At 39.6% G+C, this 21,693-nt stretch overlaps 1 protein-coding gene and 1 long non-coding RNA gene across 3 annotated transcripts; one reads left to right on the top strand and one right to left on the bottom strand.

Annotated features, from left to right (window-relative positions):
- Positions 1 to 1,617: 1,617 nt before the first annotated feature.
- LOC145454556 (carboxypeptidase B-like) lies at positions 1,618 to 13,526 on the bottom strand. 2 transcript variants are annotated; one of them, XM_080332533.1, is made up of 9 exons: positions 13,201 to 13,526; positions 13,027 to 13,108; positions 12,139 to 12,372; positions 11,256 to 11,462; positions 9,417 to 9,515; positions 9,233 to 9,350; positions 3,853 to 4,058; positions 3,711 to 3,795; positions 1,618 to 2,147 (listed from the first exon to the last, which is right to left on the bottom strand). In XM_080332533.1, the coding sequence occupies exons 1-9, from the start codon at positions 13,275 to 13,277 to the stop codon at positions 1,909 to 1,911; spliced, it is 1,347 nt and encodes a 448-aa protein (XP_080188659.1). In that variant the 5' UTR covers positions 13,278 to 13,526; the 3' UTR covers positions 1,618 to 1,908. The 2 variants fall into 2 exon arrangements, with proteins under 2 accessions (XP_080188659.1, XP_080188660.1); XM_080332534.1 differs by having other exon boundaries at positions 1,618 to 2,135; positions 13,201 to 13,522.
- Positions 13,527 to 18,647: 5,121 nt separating this feature from the next.
- On the top strand, positions 18,648 to 21,246 carry LOC145454563 (uncharacterized). Its single transcript, XR_013920169.1, has 2 exons — positions 18,648 to 20,186; positions 21,072 to 21,246. It is a non-coding gene; the product is annotated as an uncharacterized LOC145454563 (long non-coding RNA).
- Positions 21,247 to 21,693: the final 447 nt, after the last annotated feature.

Raw genomic sequence — 21,693 nt, 5'->3', positions numbered from 1 at the left:
ATGGACGCATTTCATACTAAGAATCGCAACATTTGTTAGAAATGTGTTGGAGAACACACGCATTTTTCAATCTACTCAGAGAATTGCTACGCGGGCCGGATGCAATCAACTTTCGGGCTAGATGTTTGACATTCCTGGTCTAGGCCTATGTTATTTCATTGAATAAGTACTGTATATTGTTCTATGCTAGAGCTTGTCTTTATTAGAGGTGTCAACGACAATAACGTAAATTAGTGACGCATAACGCAGATGAGAAACGACTGAATTTCTGTATTGTCACTAAACAATTGCTCTTAGTCCAATCATAGAAAGCTGGTGAGATCACAACTGTAATTTTGTCATTCTTGCCAAGATTTCTCGTATTTGGTAAAAATGGAGATCGATCCGATTACAGGTGGTTTCCGACGGATATTCGGGAAATAGTTAACGGATATCGTGAATAATGATCAGTAGGGCAATTTTTTTTAGACATGTCAAAAAAAGTCAAAATTAGGTCAAAATTGTAGCGTTAGGTCAAAATATGTCAAAATTGTTTACAAAGTCAAACATTTTTTGACCTCTGCATTTCGTTTGTATCGTAGATTTTGCGCTGTCGGTGAACTTGTCATTTGATATTTTGCAGCTTGTAGCCTACTTTATAGGCCTACCGTTGTAAACGGACCATCGTCTGCTCATTGTGAATCATAAATGGTCAAATGAAACAAATAGTGACATGGTTTTATGGTCAACGTACAGCAATATCCTAGCTGAAGCAAGACTGCTTGGACATTGCATGGTTCTTATATCAAGAAGCACAAGCTGAAAAATTGTGATATAGACAACAATGTCAGAATGAAGCATCACGGTTTGTCACCAGCAGTGTGCACACAACTTGAGTGTTGTCAGCCAACAAATGCTACTGTTGAACGTTCTTTCTCCGTTCTTGGCAAGCTACGTAGTAAGGACAGACACTTTCTACCCGAGATTGCAGGAAAGGATCTTTCCTTGTACTACAACAAATTTTAATTATTTCCACCAGAATACGTAATGTAACTACTGGAATTCTTCATAGGGCCAGATTTCGATAAAATACTAGTTTTTCATGTAAAAATCTGTCAGTTTTTTAGCCAAAAACGTTTTTTCAGGCCAATCTACTTTGTAAGGACAGACAGTTCCAACCAGAAATGAAGATAAGTAGTACAATTTTAACATTATATGCGAAAACACCTAATTTGCATACGTGAGGTCAAAATTTGGTCAAATTTCAGTTTTTTTAGGTAAAAAAAGGTCAAAATTTAGATTTTTTAGGTCAAAATCTTCCGTTTTTTAGGTAAAAAAAAATTGCCCTAATGATCAGTGATCGATTTTGACGTGATCTATGTGCTAAAAAGATAGAATCTTATTTATTCCCTTGCAAGTCGATTATTATTTTATTTTAAGTATAATCAAATTACCTCCTTTACACCTGTGCTCAATCATAAAATATTTATGTACTGTGCTGATTCGACGCATTGAGCTGTAAGCCTGTAACATATTTCGCATTTCTATTATTGAGATATTGTTGCTGCGACCTCGGCGGTATTTCACCATTCTTGTGAGGATGATGTATAGCGTAAAACGCTGAAGATAGGAAAATGGAGAATTGTAGATCAACTCCTTAGTTGATGCATGTATTTCCACATCAGGTAGTCATTGGCAATGGATCAAACTGTTTCAATATCAATATTGTCTCGACACCGATAAGCGCATAAAGTGACCGTCATTACATTTCACAGTTTGACGAATGGTACTGTCAAACTCGCCAATCGATTTCGAAAGCACACCACTGATAACCTCGCGTGTGGCCTTGCTGCGGTAAGGTCGTACAGTACGTCGCCAGATGTAATAAATCTAATACGATCAAACAAATAATGTGTTGGACTGTTGGTGTCACGCTTTAGGTTCTTGGCTCGAAATGGCCTCATCTGGCGCATAGGTTTCGATGATGTATTCGCTGATGTATTGAATTCCCGCCATCACCTCTTCGCTGGTGGGGATAATTTCGTATTCTGGCAGTTCGAACCGGAAGGTGCCGGTGTCCCGTACTTCAATCGTGTAACTCAAAGGAATCCCGGCCTTTTCGTACGCCCAGTCGCTGGTGCTTCCGGAAAATACATCTGGAAACGCGTCTTCAGATCAGAATTGGAAAATGGAAAAAATTTCAGCTATCTCAAATTTGATTAGAATAAGAACCATCCAATTCGTAAAAATTTGGAAATTGAATAAAATTCCCAATAACAAAGAAATACAGTAAAAGTCAAGTTCAGTTCATTCCGGATCAGAATTCCTTCGCATAAGCATGCGAACGACAAATGTCCGTACACCAGGGTGGGCTCGTTTGACACACTACAATTCTCTTGTAGCATTTTCAGCAAAACCAGAAATTTGATTAAAATTAAGATTAGATAGAATTATGTTACCAGCATTTAGCTCCAATTAGCGTAATGTAGGGTTGCCATACGTCCGGTATTTCCCGGACATGTCCGGAATTTCACTGTATAAACTTGCGTCCGGGAGGAATTTCTAAATGTCCGGAATTTTGAAGGTTTGACGTAGGCTCATAATTTTTCCGTAAAAAACATATAACATTATTTTTGGGGATATTTATGCTACATGATAATTTTATTCGCGCTGCGCGCGATATATCATCACATTTATTGATTTTAATATGAGGACTACCACCCTCGCAAAAACTGCAATAAAATATAAATGAAAATAACCTTCATTCACTGAAATAAGCTTAATTGTAATCGCAATTATAGGAGAACGGTGTATTCCTTGACATGAGCGTAATTAGCTTAACCCGTGAGTAAGTCTGGGCAAAGGGGCAGATTTCTTATAGTAATCAGCTCGTCGAATTATGATCTGGGCCACGGAACATTTTCCAATTGGAGATGAAGTCGTGACCATAAAAGGTTGGAAACCACTTGATGTGGGGTGTTTACAAAGCTCCGTGGTGCGCACCGGCGTAAGGCTGATAAACATTCTTTTCGGTATGACATGAATATGACTTGATGATGTACAATTTATGCGCTCCCTGTATTTTCGAAGTCATCATCATCCATCAGCTTTACCGATAACTCTGATCATGTGGGCGGAGAGAGGATCAGACTATTTAGTAATATATTGAAGAACCAATATTATAGGGTGAATTCATTCGAAAAATTTATCGTCCAGATGCATATAGCGAGCCCCCCAGAAGCTGTATCGATTACCCTATATGGTGGGTCAAAAATCATTGTTTATTTAGGCGGGAAGGGGCTGAACCGGATCGCGACAATATCAGGTCTATAAGCAAAGCTTTGCTAGTGTGACGTCGTATTGACAAATAATGTGCTTATAACTCATTTTGGAATCCACTAGTGGGCGCTAAAGAGTGTCCGGAATTTGGGTCACAGAAATATGGTAACCCTAACTACAATTATTTAGTTGCACAAGTCTGCTCCGAATATTCTATCTTGGACCTAACCTATATGCTAACAAATGAGAAAATCATCTACTTACAAGTTTTACATCTATTCTATTGAAAAAAAAATGATGGCAGGATTCACAACGATGCAGTGTTGGGATCGAGGCACTATACCTTCGACTCGCAAGTCATTTCTGGTCATTGGAAATTTCGACTCGACTTGGTTCGGAGAGTGAATGAATTCTATGGTCTGACGCTATGAACCAAACCTCCCTTTACTCACATAGAACTTTTGATCCCCGTCCGCTCTCATATCTTCTACCATGTACTGATTCAATTGCTGCGCTCAACTTGTTGCCGACGAATCTCTAAATAGAACCAAAGTATTAGCATGGGCGTGGATATAATCTCAGAATCAATCTTACCAATTGCGATTCAGTTGGAGCCGACTTGGAAATGTCATAGTTGTAAGGATAAAGTATTTGTTGTCCGTAGTTATGGAGCGATATGAGACCCTTTATCCTCTTTTTCTCCTGTCGCAAAAAGTTCGCCAAGTGGCGAATCACATTTTCCGATTCCGGAAACGGTCCGTGATATAAATCTGAGCATGTCAAGTTGCGTGCTCCTTCTCCTGTGAAAAAGGTAACGCTTGAATTTTCGTGCGTGCTTGCATATAGGGGCAGTTAGGGAGGATAGAAATTAGAAATTTTCGCCCAATTGTTTTGATGTTAAGCAATTTCACGTCATCACGTTTACGGGCATACGTTATGCCTCCGTAGTCTTGTTATACATCACCTGAGGTTGCGTACTGATCACAACAAACTTGTCTTGGGTGACGTGCAAGTCAACTATTTTAATGAACGTACAATGTACATGTACATTTGAATAGTATATTCATACTGATATGAACCCGAATATTTTCGGCTGACACTCGTTAGGGGTAATCGTCAGCAACTAGTAGATAATTCAAAAGAATCATTATATATAAACAACCGTATCACAACGTATGACGTCACCAGCATGAAATGTCGAATACGAGAGCGTTCAATGTACTATTTTTAGATGGTACACGAACTCTTTTCGTTGACACAGCCTTGGCTGACGCATTTTGATAAAAGTCGACTCCAAGGCACACAAATGAAAGTGTGAACGGCCCCACCCGACGACGCGAAATCTGTCGTCTCGATACTTTTTCGCACGGGCGGGATTATCCAACAAGTGTTTGCCAATTGCAGAATTTATGGCTTTTGATCGTTCCGCATCAATCTTGAGCGGATGAGTCAAGGGTGAGCATGTACATTCCTATGTGAATCACATGTACTTGCAGCAATGCATAATGCGACCAACACTATACCAACACTATGGGTATACTGTAGACCTTGACCTTTCCAGAGTGACCAAGAAATCAGATCACCCAGAAATTATCAGACAAACTTGTGAAGAATATATATATATATGCAGGGCCGTAACAGCATTTCGTCAGCCTCCCCCCAAAACGTTGGTGTTGGGCCCCCCATATGATGATAAGCCGACCCCAGACCCCCTAGGCCTAGACGCTGTTTCATGCTACTTATCATCGACATTGGGGCCGTTTACTGAGTCAGCTTTTCTCGCCTAAACGCGAGCGCGGAAAAAATCTGTAATTCATGTTTGAATCGGTCAATATGATCGGGAATTGCATATATATTGCAATCAATTTATTGTCCTCTCTGCTCACGTAATCACATTTACCGGTAGAGCTGAGTGAGGTGTGTTTGAAAAGGTAGGTTCCCTCAATAATAATCAAACATCTTCGGGCGTGTACCCATTGGCAGGAACGAAACAGCACTTCGTCAGCCCCCCACCCCCACCCCACCCGAAAAAATTGAGTCGTTGGCTCCCATAGGGTGATAAACCTACCTCCAATCACGTTGTTCGCTTTGCCACGAAATTAGCCGCAGGCTACTGTTTAGTGAGCCAGCGCGAAGCGCGAAAATTTTCGATAACTCATGATAAAATCGGAAATTGCATATATATTTCTATCAATTTATTGTCCTCTCTGCTCACGTAATCACATTTACCGGTAGAGCTGAATGTGGTGTCTTGGAAATTGTAGGGCCCGTTGGTATGACTCCGTAACATGATGTTATTTTGTCACCTCCTGTCAGCTATATCAAAAAATATAGAATCGCCCAAACGTAGGCTACTAAACTAAAGGACGCACACGATTTCAAATTGGTATTTCTTCACTGGCTTATAATTTTCCCTGCGGGATGGTATCTGTCCTGTATGGTTCAGATTGCCAAGACATGAACATTCGGTGCCAGTCACGTAGGCGCCTATGGACAATTAAACCTATATGTATTTTCTATATATAACGAAGTTTTCGGTCAGCATAAGCGCAGTCCTTTTCGGTCAAGGTTTTCCCGCTGCCGATCGTTTTGGCACACTTCTTGGAGTCTAATGTTACATGGATTAAAACTTTATATGTCTTGGTGCATCGTGGCGCGGTAATGGTCAACGCCGATATGTCCATTTCTATAAACCTTGCGGATTTTTTCTTGGGGGAAGAGTACCCCAAAATCAAGATATTTGGCAACTTGAAATTTTGAAAAAGTTGCATAAATTTTCAAAAAATACTCTATAATTTATGCGAATTCACGAAATAATTTTGGGCCCCCTTCGAGCTCTGCTCCCCCCCAATTGGGGGGTTTGGGGTGCGGCAGTTACGGTCTTGTATATATGCCACACACAGGGATAAATTACACGTATATACGGACGGTTCTAAGACCGTAAATAGCTGTTGGGCCGCTTTTTATGATAAATCTTTCAATGTGTCACATAAAACCACCCTTGATGGCAGGATATCGGTATTAACGGCAGAATTAGTCGCTATATGCGAAAGTCTTAATTGTTTACTTGATGGCGCGCGCCAAGGATCCACATATACCCCCGGAATCGCAATTCTATCAGAAAGTTTGAGCGGCCTAACTATTTTGAAAACCGGCAACACCAGCCATGTTCGCTCTCTGGTCAATGATATTTTTTAAGTCTTGCACAGAGCTGGATACTGCTGGAATAAATATTATGTTTCTTTGGATTCCAGGTCACTGTGGAGTTGGATTCAACGATGTAGCCGATGAATTAGCAAAGGATGCTGCGTCGTCTTAACTCAACGAGTAATCGGAGATATCCCGCTCTCCCGACAAGAAGCCAAAACAATTGCCGAAGAACTAACTCGCCCAAAATGGATCAATGAAGTTGCGACAAATGGATCGGAAAATCTCTACAATAGAATACACGCCGCACACGGGATTTCGCCGTCGCTAGGGCTCTCAAGAAAAGGATCCACGATACTGATACGACTTCAGACAGGGCATTGTAAACTGAACGCCCATTTACCAGTGTTGGGATGCCTCGAGTCACTTTTTTTCGTATGACTTGACTTGACTCGAGTCACTTTGCTAAAATGAGTTGACTTGACTCGGCATATCAGAAATGTGGATTGACTCGTGACTCGAAGCAAAATTCACGAGTCAATTTCAAGTCATCAAGCAATCGACGTTGATAAAAATCACTGTATCTTGCTATCGGATTGTTCGCGAAACCCTGGTGTAACCCGTGACAGCGACCAATCATCCAGTGATCGTGCGTTTTACTGAGCTTCCATTGTTCTCTCATAAATAAATTGACCGCTAACGAAGTGATTGAAGCTTACAGTTTACGCTGTCGTAAATTAGCATAGTAAAGTAATTAACTAGCAAAATGTCTATTACTGTTCTCTGTTTTCACCTGAACCAAACTTCTTGTTTTATTGAAATTGAATTCGAAGATAGTTTATATAGTCCTCAACCGTTGGCCCATGCTCGAATTATGTCATACTAATTTGTAAATGGGTGATGTATTGCATCTGATCAATTCGTTCCTCTATTCTCTATTTTGGCTGGTAACTATAAGCTGAGGCTATGCTATTGCTTACATTGTCTAGCATTTCTACGTATATGTGACCGATGCAGCGCCTTCTTGCGTGTATATTTAACTCCATATTCTTTCATCGGTTCAGAATCAATGACCACTCAATCTGTATTTCAGACAGCTAGCAAAATGCAATGACGTAATCATGCCTCATAGTTCGAAAAGGCAACTTGACTTGACTCGTGACTTGACTCGACTTGACTCGAGTCACCTCCAAAAATCTAGCGACTTGACTTGACTCGAGTCACCTTCGAAAATCGATTGACTTGACTTCACTCGAGTCAAAATGTGCAATGACTCGTGACTCGAAGGTATAGTGACTTGATCCCAACACTGCCATTTACATCGCTTAGGTTATCACGACGATTGTCTTTGTACGACATGCGGCGTGTCTGAAACGGTGGAGCACTTTTTGCTTTAATGCACTCTCTATAACCTGCAGCGAAACTATTTATTGGACATGGCAGAATGGAACCACGTGCCCCTCGATATTGTAGCTCTACTCGGCAACCCCTACCTCACCATTGTACCAGTCATTGAATATGTGTTTTCAACCGAGAGACAGCTTTAATCTAGTAGTTCAGTCGAGAGAATAGACTAACAATATTTTGGTTTGGTGCAAAAGGCCATAGCTGCTAAGCACCATAATCCCCATATACATACTATACATACATATCAACACTATATATTGAAACAGTAATATATCAAAACGTTTCCACAGTCTGTTATTTTTGCTGCATGTATAATTTACCCTGCGATTTGCTTCTATACTGAGGGGAGATAGCCGATAGTGGTAATATAGATTCGGATGAACTGCCCAGAGAATAAAACGCGCGTTTATACTAGATTCAAGATAAAAGTTCACGATGTAACCAAATAAGCAGTTGTTAATTCCTGCTCAATAGTGAAACAGCTTAAGTTGGTTAGGTAGGGTGCTTGTATATTCAATTGAAACATAAAATTCCATTATTTTATCAAATACCGGGATTACAAAGTTCACAAACGCAAGACTTGTCAATAAATTTCTATTATCTGCCTACTTTGTCTTTGCCACAAAAAGCGGGAATTTACGTCCATTGACATGAAATCGCGCGTCTAGCGCAAAGAAAATGTTGAACAAATACGCCCATAAAATATTACCCTTATTGATGGTTAGGGAAATAATTTTGGACGTTAAATAGCGCATAATTCCAATTTATCTTCTACCCCCTGCTTTGGTGCCTCGTATCCCCAAGGGTCCGCGGACTCGTGGTTAAGAACCAATGGCTTAAGCGGTCAACGGGTATGACCACAGTATATAAGAGAGTAATACCTATATTTAGGGCTGCATTTAAAACAAAAATCAATTTAAAACAAACATATTTAAAACAAGGCCCTTATTTAAAACATGTTTTTATTGTTTTTTTTTAACATGACGTCACGAAGATTCAATTGTGACGTCATAGTGGGTTGGCATTAACAATTGAAAGTATACGGTAAATACAGCTTCTTTGACGAAATATCTGTACTATTGCTGTTGAATCGACTATTTTGAGGGTTCTAATCATCCCATATCGATATACGTCGGCTATATCGGGTGGTAATTGTCTGTAGGCTTAGACAACATGTTTTTTGGAAAGTATTTACACAATTATGGCATAATTTTACAACTTGAAAAAAACACAATTTTTTTTTCAAAAGGCCTTTGTTTTAAACACTGTTTTAAACATGTTTTAAACAGAGTGTTTTAAAACACCGTTTGTTTTAAATGCAACCCTAACCATATTGCACGCAACAATGAGATTAAACTAAATATAAAAACTGCAACTTCGTGAAATCAGCTTGCCGTGATCCGATCAATTTGGCACTCACCCCCAAAATTTACATCCCAATTTCGATTTCCGTCAACGCCAAAAGAAATCGCGCTGTAACAATTACGATTATTCGCCGGGTACGGCCGTCTCGTCTTCCTCCACAGTCGATTGCGAGCCTGCAACAAGGAATCAATGTGAACCATAGATATAAGCTGTTCGACCCGCATTAATTGAGAACATACCCTTTTCCAAGTGTAATCGTAACCGTCCAGGTTGACAACAGGAACGAAATAAAAATCCAGCGCGGGTAACAAGTGCGCGTACGATTGGTTGCTCACAATCTGTAATGGAAAATAGTATTTCCGAACGATTAGGAACGCCTTTCGCTAGGAATATACAGAGATTGTCTGTAACGAAGTACTCTTTTTTTCTGAGTACTCAATTAGGTCGACTAATTGGGCTACTTAGTGAAGGGCACATTTTTTGGGCGGGCGGTAGGGAAACTACTTGAAATTTACACTGTGTATTTCAAAAATAGAAAGTAGTTTTGGAATAGGCTAGGATCCCATTTATGACAAAATTGTAATATGTTCTTGGCGAAAGAATATCACGATATATTTTCCAAAATTGCATCTATATTTGTAGGTTGGTAGGTTGTTGTTGTTTGTGGTATTCATGGTGTTCGCCGACTACTATTGTCATTCACATCAGGTAAATTTTCTTTATTATTCCGCGAATGCCGACTTGTGGCACGGCCCACTTCTAGGCATTTATAAGACACCGCTTACAATGTTGAGATGGCGAGGAGGAGTTTAGATAAACCTCCAACACTTGAGTAAGAAACCTCCAACACTTGAGTAAGAAATCTGAAGTCGACCTCGGTCGGACTCGAACCCGCAACCCATCGGCGTTGCAGCTGTGGATTATACCACAACGCTATCTCGCCACAGGTAGGTACTAGGGGTAATGTCCATTCTCTGTGGTGTCAATTCTCGGTAATGTCAATTCTCAGTGGTGTCAATTCTCGGTAATGTCCATTCTCTGTGGTGTCAATTCTCGGTAATGTCCATTCTCTGTGGTGTCCATTCTCGGTAATGTCCATTCTCTGTGGTGTCAATTCTCGGTAGCGTCCATTCTCTGTGGTGTCCATTCTCGGTAATGTCCATTCTCTGTGGTGTCCATTCTCGGTAATGTCCATTCTCTGTGGTGCCAATTCTCGGTAGCGGCCATTCTCTGTGGTGTCCATTCTCGCTAACGTCCATTTTCGGTGGTGTCCATTCTCGGTAATGGCATTCTCGGTAATGGTTTTCTCGGTATTGTCCGGACACCGGTACTAGGTAGGTATGAGGGGGTTATTGGGTTAAGCTGATCGGGAATTCGATGACTGGCCATGGCCATAGACAACGAGCATCAGTGAGTAGTCATTCCGGTGTTAGTGGTACTTTATTTCGCTCGACGGTCGGAATTACGATTCATCCTCGCACGGTCATACTTGGGGTAATAGAGAAAGAAATGCTCGACAGTTTCTCTAACCCCCCATGCTTCGGAAAGGCCACTTCGGTGACATCTATTCTATAGATATGGCCATTCAGTGTGGAGTGACCAGTCAGCAATCTAATTAGAATTGCAGAGTTCCTGCGTGGCACATGGGTTGATGACTCTGACATCTTGCGAGTCGTCGCCAATGGCATTTATGTGGTGGATCTACTTCTCTTGACATATTCCGGCAAAGAGGCACTTCATTTCCTTCATAGTTAGTTCCTGCTGAAGGACCTATATTTTTAGTGTCATGGTCATTTTGCGTTAGTAGCGAAGATACATCTTCCTATTTCGAAAGTATATAGCCACCTCCGACTACCTGCTAAAAGTATGCGAACCAGCGACCAAATCTACTGTTTGAAAATACTTGAATACTTTTCAGATCTTCAGTTTCTGCTTTAACTTGACATATTTTTGACATGTGTTTAACATTGGTTATTCTATTTGTAATAGAGTAGAAATTTACTACGTTAGTCCCATTTATACTTGAATAGCAACGCTGAATAGTTTGACCACCTGTGGAATGTATATGAATTCTTTACCTCTTTGACAACGTACATCAACGCGGCCGGCGTGATCCATTCTCGCGCGTGAATTCCAGCGTCTACGTATAAAACTGACCTATTGCTATCGCTCGGATTTGCAGATACTTTTAAGACGTGTAACTGGCGACCTCTGTACGATGTCCCGATACTAATTTTGCTCACAAAACTGTAATTCGAGGCCATTGAATCCATCCAGTCCTCAATCTGAAAAGATATATGTAACAGAGCGCTGTGTGATTGAGTAGGACTGGAAAATTTTCAGCTTTTCCAAATTATAGCTACACAGTTTTTTTCCAAACTAGATTAGAATCACTGAATTCGTGAAAATTTGGAAATTGAACCCAACTCAGACCGTATCTAATCAGAGTTCATTCTAATAAGCACGAGAACGACAAATGTCTGTACAGCAAGCTTGACTTGTTTAGCACTGACTATGCTGTTCTCCTATAGCGTTTTAAGGAATGCCAGAAATTAGATTAGAAATAAAATTAGAACATAGAAATATTTCACAAATTATATTATAATTAGATGACCGACATTTTGCTCAATTACTTTAATTAGACAACTACAATTATGTAATTGCATAAGTTTGGCTTTACGCATTCGAGGTATTAGGACATGGCTCTGTATACACTACAACAGCGCCTTTCGTAAGACAACCGCGTGTATAAATTATAGGACGTATATTGGAATACCTAACAACCTAAACCGTATAGAAACATTATAGGATGCAATCATGGATCACATAGTCTTATAGTTGTCAATTGAGCATTAAACTTTGTAAGCTTGTATTGCTACTGCCGGGATATAGAAGTCAGAAAGGCAATCGTAATTCAATCCCGAATTTGTAATGTGACACCTTCAAAAGATTGGAACGTACCTCATTCAGACGATGATATCTGGTGTAGTCGAACTCCACCGAAGCAGACGTGGAGCGCTTACGTCGCTTGGTGATACTTTGATGTTCCATTTCCAACTGTTGCAAAACATCGCGTACAATGATGTCATAATGGAATCCGTTGAATGCTAGTTCCGTCCTTAGCCGCTTTATGTATCTCTTTTCGACGCGGAAATATAGTTGGGTGTGGTTGTGATGAGACCTTTCCCTCTCGACCTGAAAAGCAGAACGCATTCACTCTTCTGTGGATGAGGCGTATTAGACATTCAATGTTATCGGTATATCTACGGTAGCTAGATTCTATGGTATATCTACGGTTGCTAGATTCTCTAAGTTGCAGGGTTGATTGGTTGAATAAGCAATTAAGCACCATTCGCTGACTACCTACATGTAGTGTATTTCGCTCTTGATGTTGTGTGATTGCGGGTCAAGCTCACGGCAGAGAGTCACTAAGTATTCACAAACGGAAAGCAGGATATTTCGACCAAACTTCTTGTAACAAAGCAGGTAAAAAATTTTCGATTGTCCAGGTGCATGCGCGTTTAGAGTTGATCCTTTTGTGCTGCCAGCGCCATGCATAGTGTGGTTCGCAGTTGAAATGCAATCAATTTCAACCAAAGATGTTATAATGAAGTGAAATTTGTAATATATGAAAAAGGTTCACAGCGCAGAACCTGCCAAGGTTCGTTTGTGAACGTGAACCTCTAAATTTCCGAGGTTCACACACAGAATGGGAACGTGAACCTCAAGTTCACACCATCCCTGGTATTTATACTCGCACTTTTCTACTTTGTATGTTCTACAACTTGCAGGTGTAGGCCTACTATTATTTTATTATACCAACTTAGGTAAAACAAAGCAAATATAAACCTTCGCAATTGGCTCCACCAGGATATTCGTTAATCTCAAAAAATCGTCATCTGTGTTGACTCTCACACTCCACACCTGTTCACTAAAAACAACAACTGATCCATCATCGTATTCGTACATTGCTTAAACACGCAATAATTACCGTTACGCAATCATTGTCTACTCAGTACTCACCCTGCATTGACTTCGTAGGCATGACACAGAAACGGAAGTAAGTAGACAATTATGATACCACAGTAGATTGGACTCATAGCTGCAAATTTAGCTTTGCGTATTTTCGATTTAGACCACAATACAGTAATGATTACGATATATCCTAAAATACCGACTGCGTCTTCAGAGTCTGACTTGGTTGCAATATCTCCTCCGTGAATTGATGGGCAGATAAACTGACCGTTCGGTCGAGCGTCAAACGAACGAGTGATTTGACATCAGTTGATCTGAAACTATATAACCCGAATCAAATGCGATGTTATCAAAATGTCGGAAGTTATTCGTGACTGCCAAGATTCGGTGCCTATATGATGCATCCTAGTATCGATACCGCGCTGTTTGAAGATGGGAAATGTCAATCGTTTGTGTAAATGGCACTAGAATTACGAATTATGAATTATGATGCAAGATAATGTTCCGTGAATTGTTTTTCGCAGGCATCACTTGTAAACAATTAATCATCCGTGTGGCTGCAAGCGTCCAAGCGCGCTTCAATGAGAGCAACATTTATTCTATTCTTACAGCGCTAGATTCGTCGTACCCGTGGGTCACAATCAATAAAACAATAAAACAATACGAGGTTTCCACTATGGCAGGGCCGGCCAACCCGTGGCCCGCGGGCCACATGTGGCCCGCGAGAAGGTTTTGAATGGCCCGCGAGGTAATTTCCGAAATTTCTAATATCATCAAAAATGGATTGCACAGATTGTGAACTTGCAAGGCAAACCAAAAATTTGATTAGTCTGGCCGCAACACTTGAGATTTGATGACTAAAATATCAGTTCCGACGCATTGACAGATCCATCAGCCATTCACATATTGGTATATTTTCGTACACTACAATAAGGCAGAATAATTTGCGATAGATTTATCAAAGATAAAGAATTTCAACAAGCTTGGCGCAACATGTTGTCACTCGATTTCTTGTTTTTAATATTGTTGCCCTTTTGTGAAAATGGAAGAATACTTAATGTATCAGATTGAGTCTAACTATATTCGCGATTACGAGACAAAGTGTCGTTCAACTTATGCGACATTGCGTTTGCGCTCGCAGTAAGACCGTCGACTATAAAACCTGGGTACAAAATCATTGACGCATGTTGGTCGCAGCTTTCGATATCGATATGTCCATGCGCCGAATAGCCCAGTCCTCGCAAACTTAGCCCAGCGATCTACAACATGCCAGCAATATAGTCAAGTGACAATATTATTGACCTATGAAATTCAAAAAAATTTCGCGCTTCGCGCGGCTAGTGGCCCGCACAATAGTGCGTCAATCGAATGTGGCCCTTTGGCTGAAAAGGTTGGCCAGCCCTGCACTATGGTCTAACGAGGATGATTGTTTGACCTCTGTTCGAAGTGTCAATGACTTGATGCTTGATAACTAATTTATTGGCTTCGCAATTAGAGTCTAATATAATTCTCACAACTAGCTTGAGACTTACCTGGGTCAACAATGCGATGTCATATTTTGTGGCCCGCGATTATAGTTGCGATTTTGAAAGAACTCTTCGTAAAGCACTTTGAGATGCTTAAATTAATTTCAGTTTCAAAATATTGTTTTTGTTGTTGTTGTTCAAAATAAGCTATTCTCCTTTCACCAACTACAATATTTCTCACTAACTGAACGGCTTTGGCGATGGTAACGGCATTCCCTCTTGCATGGAGGAAGAATCAGCTGATATGAATTGAGTATTGCCTTGCCGTGACAATGGCCCAGACATAAAGACCGAGACGCTATGGTGAAGGTAAATATGTAAGATGTTAAATTGGAAAACATTTATGAGATATCAGTGGTTTAACCCCAGATAATCGGGCACCTACACTCTTCCTCTCTCTCTCTCTCTCCCTCTACCCTGTTATCAAGTTAGAGTTTTCCAGAGAAATCTAAAATCTGGCTACGACATCAAGCCGACTTAATAATGCAGGTGTTGGCACATGTTTCTTGGTTAAGCCATATTGTTATAATTTTATGTGAGCGTTCCTTATAGGTTAAAGTACACAACCAATACGATGTGAAAACAAATGTGAAAATAATTTTTTGCAAGAAATTCAACAAATATTACGTACATTAAACTGTCGCTCTTATGCGGTTGTGACCCAAATTGTCTTGGAAAATGACTAGAAGACTTGAATCCGAGTTTCATATTTTTCATACGTCGAGTCTATTCATTTCAGAGTAGACTCGAGTCAAGACAACACTAATCTGAACGATAGAAGTTCAGCATAACCATTCCTTATGATGCTACACATTTGCAGTTGAACGGAGTTAAATACTGTTTATGCCAAACGCTATCACATCACAAGATCAGTGTACCCATTTAGTACATTAGTGTTCGACATCTGCAATGTGTTAATGGCTGTAGGGTTGTTCTGCTAATAATAAATTATCTTCCATGGTGTCATAACAGACAACTCACAACTGTATCGCAACAGTGACTCCAAGTGTTAGCATGACCAGACTTATGACGTCATGTGGATCTGTTATGCAATATGCTTTTGGTTACAACTATGTACAGTATACGTACAAGTACATAGTACATGTACAATATTTTCTAGATTCTCATTCATGTTTATATGAGTTCACTCACATCATTTTTTACCTACACAAATCACCTAATTCAAGAAAAAACGATGTTTATTTCACAGCAATACTGTCTACAGTGTACGTACAATGTATACGGTAGCGAATGTGCAAACACATTTTTTTCCGAAAATCTCTGAAGCTCATTGCAAAATAAAGGTGCCGCCCACGATTTTGCCCAGTCTTCATAACTTTGCTAACTGACTAGCTCTAATCTTCTTCCGGAATTGACACAGTTGTCGCGAATGGAAAAAAGACCCGAAGAAAGAAAGCACTCACACGGATTGGAAAGAACTAGTAGAAAGAACCGCGGCTTCAAAAAAAAAAAAGATCAACATCGAAAAGAACTGTGACATTGGGCACTCTAGGCCGAGGTGGATGTCAGAGTAAAGGATCGCTACTGATGCGTGTCGTTCGGCATCCTCCTATCTGTTCATTACATTGCATTGTGTCTTATCGCATTGTACATTGTGTGTAACTTGTTCAGATGAAAATTATAACCCAATGATTGTTGTTGTTGTTGTTGTTGTTAATGGAACATCATTCTTCATCATCGACCTGGCCACATTGGATTTCGGTTTATAATCGAAGCGACGAAATTGTCGTGATGTCATGGTTCCACGCGGTACTCGCCAACACTCGAATTTGAAGATTTGGGCAGGTACGACGACGCCGACCTCGGTGCAGTGGAATATCTTCTTTCCCCCGATGAACGTGGCGATTTGCCACGCCGCGATGCTTTTCTTAATGTCGAAGCTTTCAAAACGTGTTCGTACTTGCTCACGGTCTTTTGAGTTGATCTCACCGTGATTGGAATATCAGAACTGTGAGATCGTATTGTGTTTTTGGAGGATTCCGAGTCGTACGCAAAGACTCGCGGCGATTGGTAACCAGGTAACTGCTGAGCGAACGGAAATGATATTTGGTGGTTACTGGATGTATTCATTCTTTCTTCTCGCAGAGTCAACTGATTCCTTAGCATTTTGGTCCTTCTCTTCTTGGACATTTTGGCGTGGCAGAATGCGAAAAAACAGGCCAACAACAGGCTTCCTACAATGAGAACGACGATAACTATGGCGAGGACGCTAGCATTACGCGCTAGCAGTAAATATCATTCACCTGGAATGTGTCATATCACAAATCGACGTTCAATTATATCTCTACCAAAGCAAATGTGTGAGGTCTACGAATTTCTGAAAACGTACCACCATGTATGGAAGGCATACTGACGTAAAAGTGTCCAGTTAACATAGACTGTAAGAGAATCCGTAAATCTGCAAAGCCCTAACATTTGATGCACTATTCTGACGAATGATTACTCCGTATTCTGCTCAACGCGTAGCATTCAATCAACACACTTCGCTGTTCTGCTTTGGGATGAATGGAGTGGGGTAATCGCAGCCCGTGAACCAAACGCCACGATACTCCCCTGCGGTGTGTAATTATTTATCGGAATAATTATCCCTAAATATACCCGCAATTCGCTCCTATGGATGACACTAAACGGAGTATAGTCACTAAATAGGCGATAAAGATGTGCGATCAAGGTTGTTAAGCATTATTGCGATGCCCTAAATCAAGTGTCTACTGTACAAGTTGCTCAGAATGCATTCCCGGCATGAGATTTGAGTGCCGTTATTTCTGCTGTCTTTTAAATGTTTTGTGATATATATACATCACACCGTCTATACCCAGCAAACACAAAACCGTAAAAGGATCATCCGTGATCATCTCGATTAGGTTCTGATTTTCTAAGTGTCGAGGGAATGTCTAAAATACGTAGTAGGATGGTCTTGTGGTTATATTCAATCAGAATAAATTCATACTCGGTGTTGTTCCATCTCATGCATTAGGCTTCGTTATATCCGGTAGTTAACATAATAATGCAAATTTTCTATCTCTCGCGGGTACGACTAAAATACGTAGAAAGGATGACATTGTCGGTACATTCAATCACGATAAATTCTATCCGGTTTTGTTCGATCTCAGGCGGTAGCTTCGTTCTATCCATTTGAAAACAATGTTCTCCCTTCGTTTTATTGCGTGAGGATGTCACCGGTGTTGTATATTCGTGTTGTTGCTCTAAGGTCGAATAGTTTTGTTTTCCTCTGATATATATGATCTTCATTATATATATATTCGCTCTTTCGGTAATCTCGCATGTTCAACGAGTATGGTTAATAGTTTTATTCAGAGAATAACTAAATAAGTGATATGTTGTACGTTTAGGAATATGATTATCGATGCGTGACTTCTAGAATATTTCGGCGATTCAAATTTTACGTCATCGCGCCATACAAAGATTTGACGCGCAACAGGTCGCAGCCAGGCATAGTTCGCTCTTTCTGTATGGTAAATGCCGTAAATATATAGGAATTGTGACTGACTGAGGTAGCGGGTTAAAGGTATATATGCAGTAGCATATAGCTTATGGGGTATTTCGAATTGCCTGTAGTATATGACGCCTAGAACTGTTTGACTTTCTGCAAAACAGGTGTAGACAACTATAGAAAAGTTTCAGCTTTTCCAGGTTAGAATTAGAGCTAAACCGTTTTTCCGAATTAGATTACAATTATATTGCTGGCATTTCGCTCTAATTTAGTAAAATTAGACCACTATAATTCGCTTCAAACATCTGAATTACCGGTACCTATACCTACGGTATATCATAATATTTATGCTTGAATTTTCTAGGTATATAAGTCATATAGATACATTCCTGTAGAACACTGATTCATGATTTTATAAAAGTTGGTGCAAGAATGGACATTTTCAACTCGATGTTGATTAATGGAACAAAATTTGATATTTGAATGCAATTATACCTCGAATCCAGTGACAAGATTATTAATCGTTGAAACCAAACGCAGCTTGATTATGTTGGCCCAGAGAATTTGGCTAGCCAGACCATATTGATGGAATATGGTCACAGTAAGATAATATTTTGGGCTATTTTACATGAACTTTCAAACATTTGATTTGATATGTCCACTAAAACAGTTGTTATTCTGCTTTCGAATAAGACCTTAATTGCTGATTTCAATGGTAACTGTGTTTGTCAAAGGCCGCAAAGGTAATTTCTTTTCCATGTTAGATGTTTATTTGTTTGTTTGTGGTGTTCATGGTGGTGGTTCGACTACACTGGTCATTTTACACCAGGCCGGTTCTTATTATTATTATCCCGTATCTGCCCGATTACCATTGAACTCGGCACTTAGTGTTCCTATTTATTATATAAAAATGAATAATAAAAAATTTGAAGATTTTCTGTTAACCCCATGAAAGTGTTAGGCTGTCTATAGAAACGATGCTCACCAAATTTTGTTCAATTCCAACCAGTGGAAGCGGAGTTATTGCTGTCGAAAAATTTGGATTTTAATAAAATAGTACTTACGTTGAGCACAACTTTAATGAGTAAACAAAGAATCGGTCACCGTAAATACTATTTTATTCAAATCCAAATTTTTCGACGGCAATATCTCCGCTTCCACTGGTTGGAATTGAACCAAATTTGGTGAGCATCGTTTCTATAGACAGCCTAACACTTTCATGGGGTGAACAGAAAATTTTCAAATTTTTATTACCTATTTATTTTTATATAATAAATAGAAACTTTCTTCTCCTGTAGCAAAGCGGTTACTGGCTGGAATTGAACCAAATTTTGTGTTTAGGCTTAAATTAGGTAACCTAACAATTTGATCAAGTAGCCAGAACGATTTGAGAAAAAAAAGTCATATTTTAAGAGCCCTAATGTCCATGTCAGAGAAACGTTTTAGGGTAGGCCTACTCATATGTCTCGCAGCGTTCTCTACATAATTGTCAATTGCGATACAAACTGTTTGCTTGTATTGGTAAAGCCATCCAACTTCGAATTGTAAAATGTTGGGAGTCTTGATATCAAATTTTTGAAAGGTGCACTTTGAGAAGATTTCGGAATCTGTCAAATTATACAAAAATTTAGCAAATTCTTTTACATATTTCATCTATTTGGGACTCGATCAACGTAAAAGAATTGGTAATCATTTTATACAATATATTGTATTTGTAGTTGAAGTATAGTAATAATTCTTATGGTTACCGCACTTGTAACGATTCACGGCCATAACTGGAATAATTAGAATGATATAACTTTCAAATTGTCATGCATTTTGCAACAACATTGTTCTCAATTTTCAAGGTGCTGACCATTCGAGGAAGAATCACCCACCGGGAATTCACGATCCGTAAACGCGGCCGACTGTTTCTCTCCTCAAGCGGAAGCGACAGAGAAGAGGAACGAAGAGAAAAAAGGAGCAGAAATAGCAAGAGTGTGACAAGTCGCGTCCGTTCGCTTTAATGCGTATTTCCATCCGCGAAGTAGTAGGTGGTAAAACTAATGGGCGTTTGGTTAGCGCTTATATAAGGTTGACTCCAGCGCTGTATTTGCTAAATGTTGCTATGAAATAGGGGTGGTGTCATTTGGTATCAATATTGACTATTGAAAGACCATTTGTTAGTGGTCATGGATTTGTTCGGCCAGTATGCAGTAATTTCTGATGGTCACTTCCCGGGCTTCTGTTCTCTAACCCCTCATGATTGTTATTCTGCTTCTAGTAAGACTGTCGATTCTAATGTTTTATCGTATCATTTGTCGGAGGTTTCGCTCGCTTTATTTACAACGTTTTGCTCTCTGCTAGGTCAATTACTGGCTGAGTATCACTACAGCCTAAGAAACTGCTCTAATTCTCATTTTAATGTCTTGCTGTCAATTCTAATAATTTATTAATGTCTATACCAGTGCCGCCACTCAAATGTTTTGTTCTCTGTACACAATATTGTTAGGTCTTCAGCTTTCCAGGCAGAGTATCATTCCACTTTCTAGACTTGAGTATATATCTCTCCAACTAGCTGCCAAATAACTGATTCATTTGGATTGTTGAATTGATCATTTTGGACAGAATGTGAAGAAATTTTAGTCAAGAATTCTTTTTGTGTTAGTGGCTGTTTTCAAAGAGTGCTGAAGTAGTCATCGTTGATCTTGATAATCAAGTAGAAGTTACGATTGAAGTCGATCAGTTCTCTAGTCATATAATATTAAAAAATATAATAATAAAACTTGAAAACTTGAGTGGAAATAGTTCAGAATCGAATCCATTTTAGTAAGTATGGGCGAAAAAAATGTAGGAGTCATTCGTTAGCCGCTACCTCTGCCATTTTCGCAGTACGAATGTCTTAGCTATTAATCATCATTTTCATTTTATTTCTGCAGGGTGTTGAAAAGAAAAGGCCGCACGCTGGTTATTTAACTGGCTCATCAGAAGATGAAACCTGATGATAAGGACTGTTTTCACTTTCTTTCTAAAGACATTCGTTCGTTTGTTCGTTTTATTTTTTACAACGGCATTATTGCCAATTCGTTTGAAATTAAATTATCACAAATGTGATTAATATGTAGTAAATAATGTGGTGTGTGTACGCAGCCGTGATCAGGTTAAGCCCATAGTGGTAGAAAACAGGTTATTATATCAGGATCTTCTTCTTCTAACGTAGGATCTACATTCTACTCACCATGTTTAAAAGCTGTAGCATCTGCATAATATTTACATTATTGAAGGACATGGAAAAGACGTTGAATTGAGTCGACACAAAATCCCCCTTTCTACGACCTGCCGAGATCTAATATCTACTATATCGGCTCGGCTTTTCTACATCTTTGGTCTGTACTGTGTTTGCTGGGTAGATATAATTCAGATATTCAATACCACTATACATCTTACGAATATAGAGTTCCATATAGCGTTTAAGAATAGCGTAAGGGCGACTCCAATGAAGTAGGCAAAGAGCAGTTCATACAGACATTAGAGTTAGCGACAACACATTTTCAAAGTTCC

This window comes from Botryllus schlosseri, chromosome 13, assembly GCF_051294905.1.
Source record: "Botryllus schlosseri isolate E-star chromosome 13, Bs_hap1, whole genome shotgun sequence".
In the NCBI taxonomy this organism is placed as follows: Eukaryota; Metazoa; Chordata; class Ascidiacea; order Stolidobranchia; family Styelidae; genus Botryllus; species Botryllus schlosseri.
Note: the sequence above shows the minus strand (reverse complement) of the source record. Positions and strands in the feature narration are given on the sequence as shown.